The 17,499-nt window shown below is 33.6% G+C and overlaps 3 protein-coding genes across 4 annotated transcripts; 1 reads left to right on the top strand and 2 right to left on the bottom strand.

Annotated features, from left to right (window-relative positions):
* Positions 1-4,372: 4,372 nt before the first annotated feature.
* LOC107917657 (uncharacterized) lies at positions 4,373-5,868 on the top strand. The gene is made up of 5 exons (XM_016846961.2): positions 4,373-4,495; positions 4,609-4,646; positions 4,745-4,802; positions 5,206-5,267; positions 5,480-5,868. Exons 1-5 carry the CDS (start codon positions 4,402-4,404, stop codon positions 5,672-5,674), a joined length of 447 nt encoding a protein of 148 aa, XP_016702450.1. The 5' UTR covers positions 4,373-4,401; the 3' UTR covers positions 5,675-5,868.
* A 94-nt stretch (positions 5,869-5,962) lies between these two features.
* LOC107917656 (GDSL esterase/lipase 7) lies at positions 5,963-7,561 on the bottom strand. Its single transcript, XM_016846959.2, has 5 exons — positions 7,166-7,561; positions 6,964-7,085; positions 6,629-6,877; positions 6,295-6,550; positions 5,963-6,209 (listed from the first exon to the last, which is right to left on the bottom strand). Exons 1-5 carry the CDS (start codon positions 7,530-7,532, stop codon positions 5,995-5,997), a joined length of 1,209 nt encoding a protein of 402 aa, XP_016702448.2. The 5' UTR covers positions 7,533-7,561; the 3' UTR covers positions 5,963-5,994.
* Positions 7,562-8,415: 854 nt separating this feature from the next.
* Positions 8,416-11,499, bottom strand: LOC107916929 (protein gamma response 1). 2 transcript variants are annotated; one of them, XM_016846302.2, is made up of 3 exons: positions 11,173-11,499; positions 9,508-10,761; positions 8,416-9,227 (listed from the first exon to the last, which is right to left on the bottom strand). In XM_016846302.2, the coding sequence occupies exons 2-3, from the start codon at positions 10,757-10,759 to the stop codon at positions 8,548-8,550; spliced, it is 1,932 nt and encodes a 643-aa protein (XP_016701791.1). In that variant the 5' UTR covers positions 10,760-10,761; positions 11,173-11,499; the 3' UTR covers positions 8,416-8,547. The 2 variants fall into 2 exon arrangements, with proteins under 2 accessions (XP_016701791.1, XP_040962271.1); XM_041106337.1 differs by having other exon boundaries at positions 11,169-11,486.
* Between the last annotated feature and the right edge of the window lie 6,000 nt (positions 11,500-17,499).

Raw genomic sequence — 17,499 nt, 5'->3', positions numbered from 1 at the left:
ATCGTTAACCGTCCTGCTTAACATGCTTCTTGATGAGCTACATTTTGCTGGCCAGTACCACCAATAACACTCCGAAAATTGACATTCATCAAGCACTGCTCTAGCCCACATCAAAGCTCTCATTTTAGAGTGGTACAACATTGTATCTAAATTTATCAATGTCCTATCAAACACTTTATTATTCCGAGCTAACCACACAATCCAGCATGATGCCGAAATTGCAATCAACCATAAACTTTTTTAAACTCCTGTCCAATTCACGTCACAACACATGGTGAAAAATTCATCAAATTTCTCGATTGATTTCCAATTGATTCCCCACCAATTCATTAAAAATTTATAATATCATATATATATATATATATGATATGATATGATATGAAAGCGGAGCAACAATATCAGCTTGATCTTTGATGTAGTGCGTGATGAAATTTTTGAGTTAACATGAAAACTTGTTTTGAAGTAGTTTTTGAATAGTGTTAGTAGAAATTTTATCAACTTGTTATAAGAATTTGGTGTTGAGTTCCATTTGTAGGAATCACTTAAGCTTTCAATCTATATCATCAATAAAACAACTTGATCTCATAACTTTTGCAAGAGAAGCCACTTTTTCTTTAAAGGAAGTGATACTCATAACTACCACTTTCTGACTTGATGTTCACCATTCACGAATTGCTATTGTTGATCAATTTTCTTTTCTTTTTAGCTGGAAAATACTTCAATTTTAGATGACTAGGTTTTGGGAGTCATTGCAATTTTGATTATAGAAAATTTTATGACTTCAAAAATTAGAAATAAATTAAAGAATTTTATTTATGAAATTTGGGTTATAATTTGTGTATAATATTCTCATCATCGATCTAAGAATTGTTTAGATTTGATCTTGTATGGATACTGTCTGCTTTAAACGTCATCAAGACTTGATTTTAAAAAGGATTTTGTAGAGTTACTTGCTTGAGATTGATTCAACGGGTTTCGAGACTTGTGTTTGGGTCAACGAAGTTTACTTCAAATTATCATTAAGACTTAATCTTGAAAAACAACTTTTATCTCTTTTGTGTTAGCATAACCATATTGCCTGATTGGGGTGAGATTTTATCTAAATTTCTTTGAGACTTGATATTGGATGGATAATTTCGTTCCAGAGGTATTTTAAACTTCATCTTTAAAAATGAGTTTAACCTCATTTATGTTGGTTGAATAAGATCGAACATTCTCTTCTGCGTTCTTCAAATCTTCTCCTCAAACTCTAATTCTTAATTTATGAAATTATTTTAAATTGAAAATCTTTTTATATGACCAATATTAATCTCTTTTGTTTATTATTTATTTTATGATTAATTATATTAGTTAAAAATAAAATAATTCTAAAAAATATGATATATTTATAAAAGAAATTTTTTATTTTTCTTTATAATTACTTTAATATAATGAAGAATAAATGGCTGAAAATTTTTAATTGGTTGAAAATAAATTTGAGATAATCGAATTAAATTAGATGGGTGATAAAATGATATGAAAGGGTTGGTGTGGGTTAATTTTGTTTAAAAGGGAGAATAATAAAAGCATGAAATGGAGTGGGGTGGCACACAGTTGTGAAGATGAGGTGGGGACAAAGGATCCTCGGCTTCTAAAGTGTTAACAAAAGGCAGGATTAGTTTATTGATATAATGTGATAGGGTTTAGTAATTCTATGCACTAATCACTTGCCCATGTTACTTCTAGCTCTTAATTTCATGCTCATGCCTCTTTGGGAACTATGCTTCGTTGCTTTGCCCTCCCTATTTTGACCCTCCCCTCCCTCTTTTATTTATTTATTTCTTATATATATATATCTTCATGCCAACTAAACCCATAATATATATACAAACCTTTTTCTTCCCCATAAATGTTAAGGACAATAGTAAAACATTGTTACATTAAAAACATATAAATTTAAAAATTAAAAATAATATTATTAAAAAATACAAATATAAATAATAAAATAAAAAAAACTAGCATAAATATATATATATAACTGTGATCTTGATATCAAGTGTTGCATCGGTAACTATGTTAGTAGTTTCCCTAGGAAGGATTATTCAGGTTTTTTGGATTAATCTTCACATATTCCGCAGTCCGCACTGTTAATATGAAAGCTGATAATATCGCTAAAATAGGGGCCAATGGAGACTGCGACTTATTGCGACTTCTTTCCTCGACTTTTTGCTTCCCAGGTGTACTCTTATTTTGGCATAACGCTGGTTTTTTTTTCCAAGTATTTGATATTATGTTTTGATTTGATTTTGTACCGAGTTTTGCTGAATCAATAAACTTGATATCTTTACTTATAGAAAAATTTAATTAATTAATTAATGATGTGCTGTAACTTATTTATTGATGATATATATTAGTTGTGCATTAAATATTAACCCTTACTTAGAAGGGATTTAGGAGAACTAATTTTTTTTATATAGGGGGGAGGGACTTACATTAATAATACAAAAAAAAGTCAATTACGAAAATAGGGTAGAAAGTAAATTATTTACGAGAATAAATTATTTTGAATAATAAAAATTAGTCTCGTCAATGTATCAATCTACACTACCTATAAAAATTAACATTTTAATTAAAAATAAGCAAAATAATAATATTTTAATTATAAAAGGGGTGTAGCGAACAAAGAAGGTGGCACCCCTTTTTTACCGGTCACTTTTTCCTTTTTCTATTTTTTAAAGATATATACCCCTCCACTTTTATAAAAATATCATTTTATTCTTCCATTTAATTTTTCGCTTTTTTTAGTTTTTAAATTTGCGTTTTTATTAAATCACCCCAAGATGGAAAGAAAAATTAACGTTTTTTAAACTTTGATGATGTGGCATACACATGGATTGCCACATGGATGACATGTCAACATTTAATTAATTTTTTAAAATTTTAAGAATTAAAAAAATTAAAATTTTCATGTCAACCATGTGTCAATCTACGTATATATTAAGTCAACAAAGTTAACATTCATTAACTTTTCCATCAATTTTGGAGTGATTTAACAAAAATGTAAGCTTAAGAACTAAAAAAAACAAAAAAAAATAGAAGTAGTAAATATAGGGCAAATTTTCTTCTTTTTTTTTGTAAAAAAAAATACAAAATAAAAGTTCACAGGTAAAAAGAAGGTGCCACCTCCTTATTGGCAACACCCTTTTATAATTAAAATATTGGTGTTTATAGGTGGTGTTGCCCGATACATTAGCGACATTAACTTTTATCATTTAAAGCAATTTATTCTCGTAAATAATCTACTTTCCACCCCATTTTTATAATATTTTTTTTATACTATTAATGTAAAAAACTCAATGTTAAGGCATGAAACAAAACTAAAACAGCTGAAATATGGGATCTAAAAATTAATTTTCCTAATACATATCCTACGAAATTTGGACTAAGAAATGCATTTGATTGAGCTGAAACTAGTCCTTTATAGAGTTTAAATACATACACAGCAAAGCCTTTGTAATTGCCAATGCCTACTTCCTTGTATCGTGATCTTACAGGGGTTTGATTGAATGGTTCATGCAACGGCTCCGATGAAAAAGGTGGCTTCAATGTATCATTAATTTCAGAGCAAATATCATCTATATCTATATTAATTTATTCTATAAAAAGAAAGTATAGCATGCCTTTAAAAAGATACTTTTGTTAAAAAAGAAGAGAAATATGCATAGCCATGGCTATCATAGGGTACCCTAGGGAACACAGATTTGTTTTTATCACATTCTTCCTCCATGTAATATTCAATTCAGCAGAAGACCGAATCTGTAACTCAGAGACCTTGACCAGTTCTGACACTTTTTTTTCCTTTTGTTTTTAACCATCTTTCAATTTGCAGGGATTCGAATTCGTTTAAGTGGAAAAAACAAAGCCAGCTTTAATACTAATAAGAAGTCAAAGTTTTAGGGCAAATTGGATACTTGGTAAGACTCATGTCAAACAAGCTCCACCTCATTATATAATAAACTAAAACTCCCTACTAGGATTTAACAACTCAAAGACCCTCGTTGCATGCATGAAGGCAATGGGGGACAAAATGAACATTTCCAATCCAAAGACAAAGCTACACTCACACTTTGTCCCTAACTTTGGTAAATCAATGCTCAATACCACATTCAAACTTTTGATGCAAAGAATAATAATAATAATTTTTTTTATTTAAAATATTTTAAATTTGGATATTTGTGATTGTAGTTAAGTTTTTTTATTGGTGAGTTTCCCTAAGCTCTGCATTTATCCCAGAAGCAAATATTTTATTTAGGAAGGTGTCGGAACCCTAGCTTTGACTTGGGGTTGAACTCTCTATAAAACGTATTCCTTGGTTTTTTTTTCAGATTTCCTCTCTTTTAAGTTGAAGGAAGAATCACAAAGATGGTGCATATGATAAGGTTTACTGCAGGCTTATTAATTTTGCTTTTCTTTGTTTTGCATGCCCTTAACAGCTGCTCAGTGCATGCTCAACAAGGTATAATCAATAGTGAGCTTCTTCTTTTTTTGTTTGGCACTAATTTACTTAAAATAACCTTCTAATCATATACTCTGAGATTGATTTATCTGTTGTTTCAATTTTTTCTTCAGGTAGGGAAACAGCTGGTGAAGGAAGTGTTACTCGAAAGGTTGGTTTTGGATTAATTTGTAAGTTAAAAACAGTATATTTGTTCATATATTTTGAAGTTTTTGGAAAGCTGATGCATATATATATATACATTTGCAGGAATTTAATGGAAGGAAAATTGGAGGACATGAAGTAATGGTGGCTTCAAAGAATTCAGGTGCAAACCTGTGTGATGGAAAATGTGAAATTGAAGGAAAGGGAGGTTTTAATGTGAAATATGGGAATGAAAATAGGAGTGTTGAAACAGCTGATTTTGTAGCTTTTGGTGCTGATTATCGAGGGCCTAACCATCACCCTCCAAAGCATAACTGAAAAAAATCAACCCTTCTAGATCTCTTTTGTGAAATTCGCTAGGGTTATTAGATGTTAGGCCAAGGATGTGTGAATATCATAACTTGTATGTATGTAACGGAAAAGTTTTGTTGTTTATAAAATGGATTTTTCTTCTTTTAGCTTATAATTTTGCTTCTGATTTAATCAAATGTTATACAATATGTTTTGCCATGATTAAATCTCAACTTTGTAGTGTATTCATCCTAGATATTGCCCTTTGGATGCAGGGGGGAACAATGGTGCTGAAAGCGTGTCCATTGGGAAATCTCAACATCAACCAAATAATCAGGTCTTTCCTTCTCTCTCTCTCTCTAAAACACACACGCCTTTAACTCTACACTGCTGCAATTAGTCCAAAAATATTCTTGTAAATTGTACATTTAATTAACCTTAAAGACTGTCTTAAGACATCGGTTAAGCTAACTAAATTTAATTGGCTTCATTTGCTAGGTATTGTTTACAGTAACCTATGAACATTATTATTTTATGTTTGAAAAACAGGTGAGTGGTGTGAACAAGTTGGAGGCAAAGACAAGTAATTTTGCCGGATTGGGAACTCCCAGAAATGGTGGTAACAATGTCGAATCAGAAAAGCTTCTGGAAGCAACTAAAGAGATTGTAAAGTTGATGCAAGAGGATTACAGAGGCAGACCTCGTCGGAAGCCTCCAATCAACAATCATGTACCAAGGCATTGATCGACTTTGCCTTGCCCTCATCACGAAAGAAAGTGAAGTCACTTAGCCTTCATGTAGCAAACATCAGTTTGTTGTGTTTTTGTCCTTTTTGGTTATAGTTGGGTCATATAGGCTTGCATAGGAACAAGAAACAGTGGGGTTTTTTTTTTTTTAAACAAGTATTTTCAGTTATAGGAACACAGTTTTTGTACATTAGGTTTACTTTGTTATACCATGTTTTTTTTCTTTTGTTTTGTTTTGCTTGTGATATAAATATATATAGTCATATGGCGAAGACTTACAAATCTGTTATGAATATTTAATATGATAGCATAATTTATTTAAATTTGTATGAGGTCCTTAATACTAAAAGGAGTACAAAATTCAGAAGTGTTGAAACAAAGGGAGGCTGCCACTGAATTCCCTGTCTCTGTATTATGATAACCATCCCAGAAAAAATGTTGATTTGGGTTAGGGCATGGTTCCAGCCATGGAATACATACAGCACTCCCGTTACCCCAAGTTGTGCAACATGGATTGCTTGCATCACTGTATCCTGCAATAATATGGACTATCATTCAATACAATGGATGCATGATCTTTTAAATAAGTAATTATGAAAATATGCCTTCAAAGCTTACCATATTTTGAAGGATTAGTAATGACATCATAGCCTAATGAATTAATTCGAGCAAGAACAAGTATGGAGCCTTGAAGAGTGGATGTTAAAGACTTGAGCAATTCATGAAGCTTGGTATTGAAATATGAGACAATTTGGTTAGTTTGTTCATGACATTTGCCTACGACTACTTGATATTTTCTTGTATAATGTGGGATGCATCCAAGTGGGGCTATTTCGTGCATTATTATCTTCCTTGCTCCTAATTTATATACGCTCTGCAATTCCAATAACATGATCAATACGTATATGAAGAAGAAGCTGAGACTGGTAAAAAGAGAATTTATGGAGAGAACCTGGAAATGGTTGGAGAGATCATCTATAAGAAGCTGAGCAAATGATTGAGGATCATAATCATGATTTGTGCTAAACAAGGTTGGTTCTAGATAGTTTTGAATGTAATCATTGCTGCCTGTTGTAATTATGAAAATAGAATCTGCCAAGTGTTTAGAAAGCTCCTCTAAGCTGTTAAAGTGGGTAGGCAGCTTCGATTCAATTGTCCATTTAAACAAGTCAATTTGTTCACCCAAACTCAAGCATTTGCCCTGCCCCCAAAACAAAAGGTTCCGTGAAAATTAATTGGTGGGTCAATTTCCAATTAATTAAGAGTAAAGTAAGGTGAAGGACTTACAAATATAGTTCCAGTTTGAGGGAGAATTCCACAAGCTGAAGATGCATAATTCAAACCTGTTAAGGGTACTGAGTCGTGTATGCCCAAGTATGGTGGAGGATATGGCAGCTCAAGAAACTCAGCTTCAAAATAACCATAAATATTAAGAAAAAAATGGGTATAATTTAAATGAAGGAAAATTGAGTTTTAAGACATAGAATACCTATAAAATCTGGGAGAGTTCTACCATTAGTGAACCTTCCAGTGAAGTGCTGGACGAAATTGTGGCCGTAAGGTGGGAAGTTTGCCCTGGCCATTGTTGGCAGAAGATTGTTATTGCCACTGTCAAACAATGAATCTCCGAATACATAGAGAGCTGGTACCAGAGGTTTAGTGTGGACTAACAAGAGGAATTGATGGAGACTGAATAAGAAAATGTTGGACGTGATGAAGTTGTTGTTGCTCATCTTTGCAAGAGAAATTAAAGAAGAATAGGAGGATAATGGTTTTATGTAAGTGTTGAATATCGAAGGTCTATGGAGATTTTGTTGAGAAATGAAAAAACCGAAATCATAAAAGTACATCACCATGACTATTTATATCTCATCACACGAAGCTAAGCCATTTTGTTTTTTGGTTGAGGAGATAAAAATGATTTTAGTGACTTCAGCAATAGGTACGCCAAAAATATGACACAACCGAAATGTAAAGGTACTCTTTATCACTAAACAGAATTTCATGTGTATGACATGAATTTTTATATATATATATATAATTTTTGTTATGGAATCTAATTATTACTTTGAAATTGTTATATTTCATTCGAATTTTGTAACCACGAATTATTAGCATTTAGTGTATGAATTCTCGCGTTGTTCCTGTTTATCATTAATTCGAGGACAAAAATATCAACATCCAATAAAACAAAGGGTTTTAATTAAAAAACATATATAATAAAATGATCCAATTCTTAAGAAAATCACTAATATATTTTAGGGCAAACCACAAACGCAGCCACTTTTGTTTACCTCAAATTACATTTTAGTCACTTATATTTGAAATGTTACGTTTTAGTCACTTATGTTATTTTTTTGTTATGAAGTGATTATTCTACCGTTAAGCTTCGTTACCTCCCTAACGGCGGTCCTACGTAGCAGTCCAAATGGGTTTTGAATGCTAACTTGGATGTCTTATGTGGCAGTCCAAATTAAATTTATTTAATTAAAAACCTATTTTCATCCCAGTAACTGAACATCTAAGTTGGTATTTAAAACTCATTGGGATTGTCATGTAAGACTACCGTTAGAGAAGTAACGGAGTTTAATGATAGAATGACCACTTCGTAATAAAACGATAACGAGTGACTCTTTTTGTAATTTACCCTATTATAAAAAAGCAATATAAGGAAGTTTTGTCTTTGGGCCGAAAGCCTCCAACACTTGAATACCATTTATGATATTTGAGTGTAGATGGTGAAGCTCAATACTATTTGGCCATTCATTTTAAACTTTTTCCATTTTTGGTTTATTTACAGACTAAAGGCTGGCGTATGAATGATAATTAAACTTAAATGAAAATTGCATATTCAATATTGAACTAGACAAATCACATTTCCGATTCAAACCCAATATTCCAAAATCCCTCAGGAGTCATAGGAGGAACATACTTATATCGATGCCTCGACACACCATCATGATGCTCACAACGGAAATTCTTGTTGTGATCTTCATTGCCTTCAGCTCCCTTGCTAAGAACAGCATCATAGAATTTCTTACATTGATTGCATTCATATCCTTTCAATTTCTCCCTCTCTGCTTTCTTTCTTACTGGTTCCACATACTTGAAACTTCCCTTGTCAACCATTTGAAACGGTGTCTCCTGTTTTTGTTGCTTCTTGTCAACGCTAACATCATGTGTCTCATCATCTGAGCTATCAACATTCATGTCGTCTTGAACCAGAGGATCACCAGCTTCTTTCTTCATAGCTTTCTCCAGGTTTCCTCTGATATTCTCCAGAGGAGTGTCAAGAAAATCATCATGGGGATCATGCCTAGCTTGGCCTTGGTGGGACCTAGTATCTCTCCAACCAGAAGCCGGTCGCTTTGCACCAACTATAGGATTAGACTTCACACTTGAGGGGCATTTACGACTGGAGTGAGAGGTAGAGGTTTCAATTGGTTTGACTCCTTTCTCGTCCTCTAAGTCACCATTCATGCCAATTACATCCTTCATGCTTTTTGTGCCAAAAACAACCATAGGAGTCTTCAGAATCCTGTTTTCAGCATCTGTAATGAGACAACAAAATGTAGCTTAGAAATCTATTACAAAGAAAAGCAGATATAGAGCAGTGGCAGCAATGTTTTTTCAGCATGTTGCCTCAAACCATAGGGTGTTCTTAACAGTCTCACTTAAATCATCAATTCAGCAAAACGAGAAGTCAATAACTTGATAGATCCTAGAGCAAATGTAGCAATTAGCGGAAACTAACTGGAATGACTAAGCAATAAGCATTGATCAAAATAGAAGCCAACAGACATAAACTAAATATAAGCTGTGGAAAGTTACCAAGAGAAGGTTTGGATTTGTCATGATGCCTGGCTGAGTCACTTTCATCTTCCAGTTTATTTGAAAAAGACATGTTCTCGGTAGTAAGGCCATTCTTTCTGCAGAGGTAGTTGTACTGAGATTTTAGCCTTTTGTAAGCATCAAGGAGATCTCTTTTTTTCTTCTTCTCAGCTACCAACTCAGAGGCCTTCGCTTCAATCTGTTTTAGTAACTTCTCGCATAAATCCCTTTCTTCAACTGCATGGCGTGCATCATTACCACTTCTACTAAGTTTGGCAGCCTGCAGTTCATTGATCTTCAGTTCCAAGCTTTTTACTTTGCCCAGAAGTTGTTCTTTTATTTTCTCATTCTCCTCCAACTGCTGTTTATTCTTCAAATTTTCTGACCCTTCTAAATCAATTTGTCTAAGCAACTGTTCCTGCGATTTTCTTCCTTCCTCAACTTCATCTGTCTTCTTCCCAAGTGCCACATGGAGTTCTTTGTAGTTCTCCTTCAATTTCTCGAAGTTGGCCTCAAGTAGCTTCTTCTCCTTATTACAATTGATCAGCTGCTCTTCATTATGCATAACATCAAAGGCTTGCGACTCAACCTTTTTAAGTAAATTTTCTGCCAATTTCTTCCCATCAGCAACTTCCTGAGTCTTTTCTCCGAGCTCCCGCTGGAGTACTTCAACCTTTTTACGCAGGTTGTTTACGTCACTGAGAAGTACATTTGTTTTCTCTTCATGCTCTTTTAATTCTTTACCCTTATCAGCTATCACGGAGGCTTTTGCTTGAACTAGCTGCACTAATTTACTATGCAATTCCATTCCCTCATCAACCTCCTTACACTTCAACATAAGCTCCCCTTTTAGCTCCTCAATTTTTGTTTCTTGACTTTGTAGTTTAACAACAAGTTGCCTCATTTTCTCTTCGTGCTCCTTTTGTAGCTTTTCCTTCTCAAGCAAGAAAGAACGATTCTCTTCAACAACCTTTTTCTTTTCAAGTTCAAGCTCCTCCAGTAGGAGATTGAACTCGTTTTCCTTCTTCTTCCATGCATCTTCAGCCTCTTTCTTGGCCTCTGCATATATTTTCTCCAAGCCTTTACATTTCGACTGGAAATTTGGATACAGTTGGCTACAAAAGATGTACTCGATCTGAGAAATTTTGTCCTTTGCTTCCTGAATTGAAGCAACTAGTATGGTGCTTAACCCAGAGATATACTTAACATCATTGCCATCGACTGAAAGCCCTAATTTTGGAGATTGTTCCATTTCTGGAATTAACATCGCAAGAACAGTCAAGTCATCAGTTCAACACAAAATATGTCGGTGAATTATGAATTTAACTAAGTATTATTGGGAAAGGGGATATCCATTCTAGAAATAAAAAAGAACCCTATCGTTTGAACTCAATTTCAGAGTTTTGTTGAACAATTGAACCTTAAAGAAAAAGGATATGAATTCAAACGGTCTAAACAAGCTGGAGCCTCTTTCTAGACAAACTAGCAACGGGACAAAGAAAAATAACAATAATCTCAAACGGGCAAAGAAGACCAGAAACAGCTTAAATTCATCGTTGTTGCATGAATTACATATAAACAGTTAGCAAGAAAACTGAAACTCAAAAAAAAAAAAAAAAGGTGAAAGGCAATTAGGAAAATTAAAACCAAAAAAACAAGACTTACTTTGTGCTTGAATCCAGCAATCCGAAAAAGAAAGAAAGAAATGAATTGCCTGCCTTCACCAATCTAAAGAAAATGTCAGCCAATTCTAAGAAATCTGAAGAAGAAGTTAGAAATGCCGTCACTAAGTTTCGTTTTGGTTGGAAGCAAAAGGAGAAATGGGACAAACAATAAGTTGAAGAAATGAAAGAGACTGAAAATTCCTTGAGAGTGGAGATGCACCGGGACGGTGGCGGGGGCTTGAATTTGAGCCGATGGCTCACCCTTGAATTGCACAGCGGCTGTGGTTGCAGTGGCGGGGAAGATTCAGATTTTTAATTCTTTTTAATAAATATAACGTGAATATTATGAGAATAGAATAATTAGAAAATAACTCTGGAGGCCCAAATCATTAAAATGGACTCTTGGGCCTTCACTATTATTTCAAGCCCACTTATTCTTCATAAATTTTGTTGGAAAAGGAAGAATTATTGTTTATTAGCATACTGAGTGGAAAGTCCTGGACGAAAGATTCAACCTTTGTTTGTATTGTAACATGTATGTAGTGGAACAAAATGTTGAATTTTAAAACAACATATCCAAATGGCAATGTGCTCTTTCACATATCACGAAATTTGTTATAAAGGGTTTTTCGAGAAAAAAGATCCTTCTCTTTTATGGGAGTAAAAGGTCTTATATAAACAGGGCCATAAATCCTAGTGATCAATGACCTTGCCTCATAAGCTACGCAATATAGTCATGAGCTTCCTACATAATGTAACTAGATGGGAAAGGCTACTTGGTAGGTAACCAGTGGTAGGATGTTATGACACACATTAGGACATAATCTATAACATCTCATACCCGACCCGATCGATGGACCAAATATATTAGATGCCACATTCGTTGTCGAAACAACTACGATCTTATTTCAATCTTTAACAAATGAATTATGCAAGAAACTTAGTTTCAATACTTAATATAACACATTCTGTACTCATATTCGGGTTATAAATGTAACACCCCGATCGTCAAGTCTGAGTTACTAGATGTTACATTCGTTGCTGAAGTAATTACGAATACAAAACATTTAATTCAAAACACAATTCATGCAAACATAAGCATTTTAGAACAAAAACATGATATACAACCTTCCCAAGATTTATACAAGCCTACATACACTCTAAAGTTAACCCGAGACTGAAAAAGGACCAAATTACAATATTTTCAATATTTTAAAACAAGTACTGATACCCAAGCCAGGTATCGATATCAATTTGACCTTCGATGTTTGGAAATTTTGAATAAAAATTCATAGTATCGAGACCTTTCATAAAGTATCAATATCTTTTTCAATGTATTGATACTTTACTCTAGTATCGATACCATTTTAAGGTTTGATTTTTTGAAAATTAAAGAAAAATTATCCAAGTATCGATACCCTCCCTTCATAAAAAATTTCCAAAATTTGCATTTGGCACCTACTTTATTCCAAACTATTATCAACCATACCAAAACATTCCCAAAAATATGTTCAAATCATACCTAAACATACTCAAAAGCATGTTCAAATCATATTTAAATAATAACTTACATCTTCATTATAAATCTCAACAATTCAATCATCCATTAACTTATCATTTTCACTTACCAAGATCATCAATCAAACCTTAACTACCTACTAACATGTTTCATACCAAGTCACTTGCCAAAACATGCCATTATCAATACGCAATAACTATTCATATTACACTTTCATACCAAACTTGTATATACCATATATATACATTCATTAACTTCCAAAATCAAATTCCAAGCATAGCTACATGTAAGAAGGACTCTAGTAGGTAACATGCCATTTAACTAGTAAAGGAAATTCACCAACTTTGTTGAGTTTGGGGTTTTGTCTGGATGTTGAAGTCGATGCTCAGGATCTTGTATAAACCTAACATTGGCATGGGAAACAAAATCGTACGTTGAGCAATAAACTCAGTGGTATTTCCACAATTCAAACATTAAATGCAAATTAAGTTAATGTATACAATTCAATAATCATGTCATCATACCAATTGCAAAACATATTTCCAAATGCATCAATATGCCATATAATTCAATATAACATGTTCAAAAGATTAAGTTAGGAACAATCGAATTGGCATATCATATTCCGAATCAAATCATTTGATTTGTCTAATTCATATTAATCTTTTGGATCTATAATCCAGTTTACGTAGTATTTCTTAATAGTATTCATTTCAAATTCCATTTTCAAATTTTATATTTTAATTCCCTATTAACCTGACTCAGACTCGAACGAATACACGGATCTAACCAACACACTAATTTGGCACCTAATGCCTCATTGGACAATTCTGAAGTAAATAGTTTACGCCCAATGCTTATTGGTATAATCGAAGTAAAATTTGTGCCCAACACTCATCGACGCGTAGTTGAAGTAACTCGTACTCGATCTATCCTATGACATGCCAATTATATCCAACTCTGCTTGAATATTTAATAAGGTAACAACTATTCAATTTCGAATATATTTCAATTTCATGATTCAACATATTCAATTAATCAATCAAATAGTCATTTCGTATGTATAATAACATGAATCAATCCAATTTGAGGTCAATTTCACAATTTTATCAATCTACACCATTTTTAATTTTATTCAAATTAGTCATCCATATCAAAAATCAACATTTTCATGCCAATTCAATTCAACTAATCAATCTCATCTTACCTCAATATCTTACCATGCTATAAAATGCAATTATGAATCAATTTAATCAATTTGAATTGTAGAAATACAAACTGAAAACTCTGAGCTAGTCGTCGACGGCTTTAGCTTTTCCTTTCCCTCTCGAGGAATTCGAGTCAACATTAGCTACAGATCAACATAAACATACAATACCATCAATATCCAACCAAGTTCACAATCAATTATCATTTTATACAAAATTTTCATTTTATTCAATTTAGTCTCTAAAATTAGGACTAACGTAACTTTCAATTTAAAACTCCAAATTGTAATTTGACTTTACTATACTCCATAAGGGACCTCATATTCTTTATTTCTACAACCAAATTTAAAATTTATTCTGCTTGATCCCTAATCTATTAAACTATTAATTAACTTCACAATTTAGTCATTTTTTACATTTAAGCTTAGAATCTATCAATTTAACACCTAAAATGTCACACCCCAAAAATCGATGAATTCATAAAAATGAGTAAAGTATGTATGTAAATTGATTGGCGTGTTGTGGTAGCATAATCAGCCACACTGTTGGCTTGATGGTGAGTTAAAATGCAATTAAATAAACGTTTTTTTTCAGAATCTATGTCTTAGAATAATAATAAATAGGTGAAAAGTTTGTTCGAAAAAGTCTTTGCCCATTTCAAAATTTTTGTTAAGTGTTTTAAGTCTAGTGACATCCTACATTTGGACCCAGTGAATCGAGTCGGGTATATGGTGTTACAAGTTTACTGGTATCAAAGCTTTCGATTTAGCATATCCTTGATAGCTAAATTAGATTCAACCCTGTATGCATAATACACTAGACCTGGCTTAGTCAGTCAATCCTTCGTAGTTAAATTAGAGTTAAGCCTTGTATGCATAATACACCAGACCTGGCTTAGTCTCTTAGGTAAGTTAAAAACTTTTGTATGGCGAATGGCTTAATAAATTATTACAACTAAGGTAAATGAGACAGTTAAAAGGAAAAAAGGATAAATTTCATTAAAATGTGGGAAAATGAAACAAATAAAATAAGTAAATTAAGCTAAAAGAAATGAAGAAAATTTTCAGTTTCCTGCCTTAACTGGCTGGTTAGTTGGTTCAATAAGGGCTTCCTCTAGTTGGTGGTGTTCTCGAGAGATTTCTTCCAGATCTATTGAATCATCCAAATCCTCGTCCTCCTCTATTCTTGGCTCAGTGGAAGCAAAGAAGTTGACGGATTGCTTTCATTCACTCTGGAACTTCTCCCAATCTTTACCCTCAAGATTGCATATGTTGAAGTTTAAAAAATTAGGAGTTACCTTCTGTAAATAGTTAAAGTTCACCCGACTCAAGTTGAGAGGGCCCACAGCAACTTGGGCATAAAGGACCAAATTGGACCTTTGAATGGGCAGAGCCTCTGTCAGATTTTTCTTTGTGTCCTCTTGGTACTTTCTCAGAGCATCTTCACTGGATTGGCGTAGACATTCCAACTCTAGTAAGTGACGTTGTTCTTGAGATTTAAGTTTCTCCTCCCAAGAGGACTGTCTAACCTTCAGCCAATTATTTTCCTCCACCTGCTCGAGTCTACTTCTACATCCTTATACTTGGCTTTCAAAGTTGAGACAGGAGTTAAGATCCTCGATCTGACTCACAGCTTCTTGATGAGTCTAACGTAGTTGAGCCAAAGATTGTTCGCCAGAATGTATAGATTACTCAAAGCTTGCCAAATTAATATTATTTTGGTTGCAAGTCTCCTAAAGGGCACAACTCATAAGCCCGTATTCAGCAGCTAATACTTGACAAAACCTCGCTAGTATTGTAATTGAGGTAATTAAGGATTGGACTAGAGAGACAAGAGGAAGGCCTTTTTCAATTGTTGAGGCAAGATGTTACTTTGCTGCTACTGGATAGCCTCGAGAATATAAGGATATTGCCCTGGCCTTATTAGATTCTACTATGGGAAAAGTCTATTTGTTTCGCCAGATGGAGCATTATTGCGTAAAGAATCAGGAGGAGACCCTGGCAAACTTGGGCATGTTGCTTCTTGTAAGATTTCAACCATAGGAGGATCAACGGCATGGATTGGAGAGCCTGTCAAGTAGACGGACTCAATTGATGCAATTGAAACAGGAAGCAAAAGTAGAAACAAGAGGAGTGATGAATCTTTTGGAGACATGCCCCTTCTTAAGTTTGCGTTGAATCAATAGTGGACAGTCATTACCTTTGTGTCACGGGTGCTTCCTTCTACCCTTAGCCTCTTTAGAGTTTTCTTTGTAACCACTATTCTTGATAGGGAAGCAATAGCACATTCATCATCGCGCACCAAATCTAATAAGGCTAATACATCCATGTTGTTTATTGGAGCGAGCGTAGAAGTATGAGAATTGGAAGTAGACCCTATAGTATCAGTAGGAGAATTAGCTTGATTGGGAGAATGAGTGGAAGACGTACCACGAAAAATGATATTCCAGTGGTGTGGATGCAGTCCATAATGATTGATGACATGTTAAATTTGCATGATTTTTTGTGTTTAAATTGGTTAATTCTTAAATTGATCACTGCTAAATTGGTGATTTTATGTTTTAATCCTATCATGAATGCAATTGGGTTGCTATAAGTTAAAAACGAGCATAAAATGACCAATTTGCAACACAGTCAATAAAGTGGGGCTGAATCAAAAATGTGGAAATAGTCAAGGACTCATCAGATTTCTTTTGACTTTATAAAAGCTAAAATTAGAAGAAAATATAATTTTATTTTTTATTTAATTTTAATTATGTAGTGGGTTGTTAGGCCAAATTTAGTAAGTCATATGTAGAGGTGCTCATGGGCCGGGCCGGGCCCATAAAAAAATTTCGGCCCGGATCCTAGGCCCGGGCCCAGCCCGAAATATGGGCCTAAGATTTTGCCCAGGCCCGGCCCGAGAAAAAAATCATAAGCCCGGGCCTTGCCCGGCCCGGCCCATTTTTATTTTAAAAATTTTTAAAAATTAAAAAAAGTATTTTAAAAATATTTTAAAAATATTTTAAAATTAAAAATATTTTAAAAATATTTTAAAAATATTTTAAAATTTAAAAAAATTAAAAAAAAAGTATTTTAAAAATATTTTAAAATTTAAAAAAAATTAAAAAGTATGTAAAAAATATTTTAAAATTAAAAAAATAAATATGCTTATTATATCAGGCTAGGTCGGGCCGGGCCCGGGCCGAAAAAGTGGTGCCTGAGGCCCGGCCCGTTTTCTAAACGGGCCTCGTTTTTTTGCCCAAGCCCATATTTCGGGCCTATATTTTTACCCAAACCCTCCCATATTTCGGGCAGGCCATCGGGCCGGGCCGGGCCGCCCGACCCATGAGCACCTCTAGTCATATGTATATAAATAAGGCCTTTATGGTAGCTTGAAAAATACACTTGATTTCACATGGAATTAAATAAGAATTATTTTATATCCCTTCTAAATTCCGTGCGTCAACAACTTACTGCTACCCCATTTTCATTTCCTTATTTTTGCAAAACTTGTTTAATTATTTTCCAAGTTTTTTCCCTTCCCAACTTCCACTATTTTCATTCAAATCCATTCCATAGCCAACCAAAGCATGACTAAATCCTTGCTTCACTAAATTCCA

The sequence above is a fragment of the Gossypium hirsutum genome, chromosome D11, assembly GCF_007990345.1.
Source record: "Gossypium hirsutum isolate 1008001.06 chromosome D11, Gossypium_hirsutum_v2.1, whole genome shotgun sequence".
Lineage (NCBI taxonomy): Eukaryota > Viridiplantae > Streptophyta > Magnoliopsida > Malvales > Malvaceae > Gossypium > Gossypium hirsutum.
The sequence above is the reverse complement of the archived record's forward strand: the minus strand, read 5'-3'. Positions and strand labels throughout refer to the sequence as shown.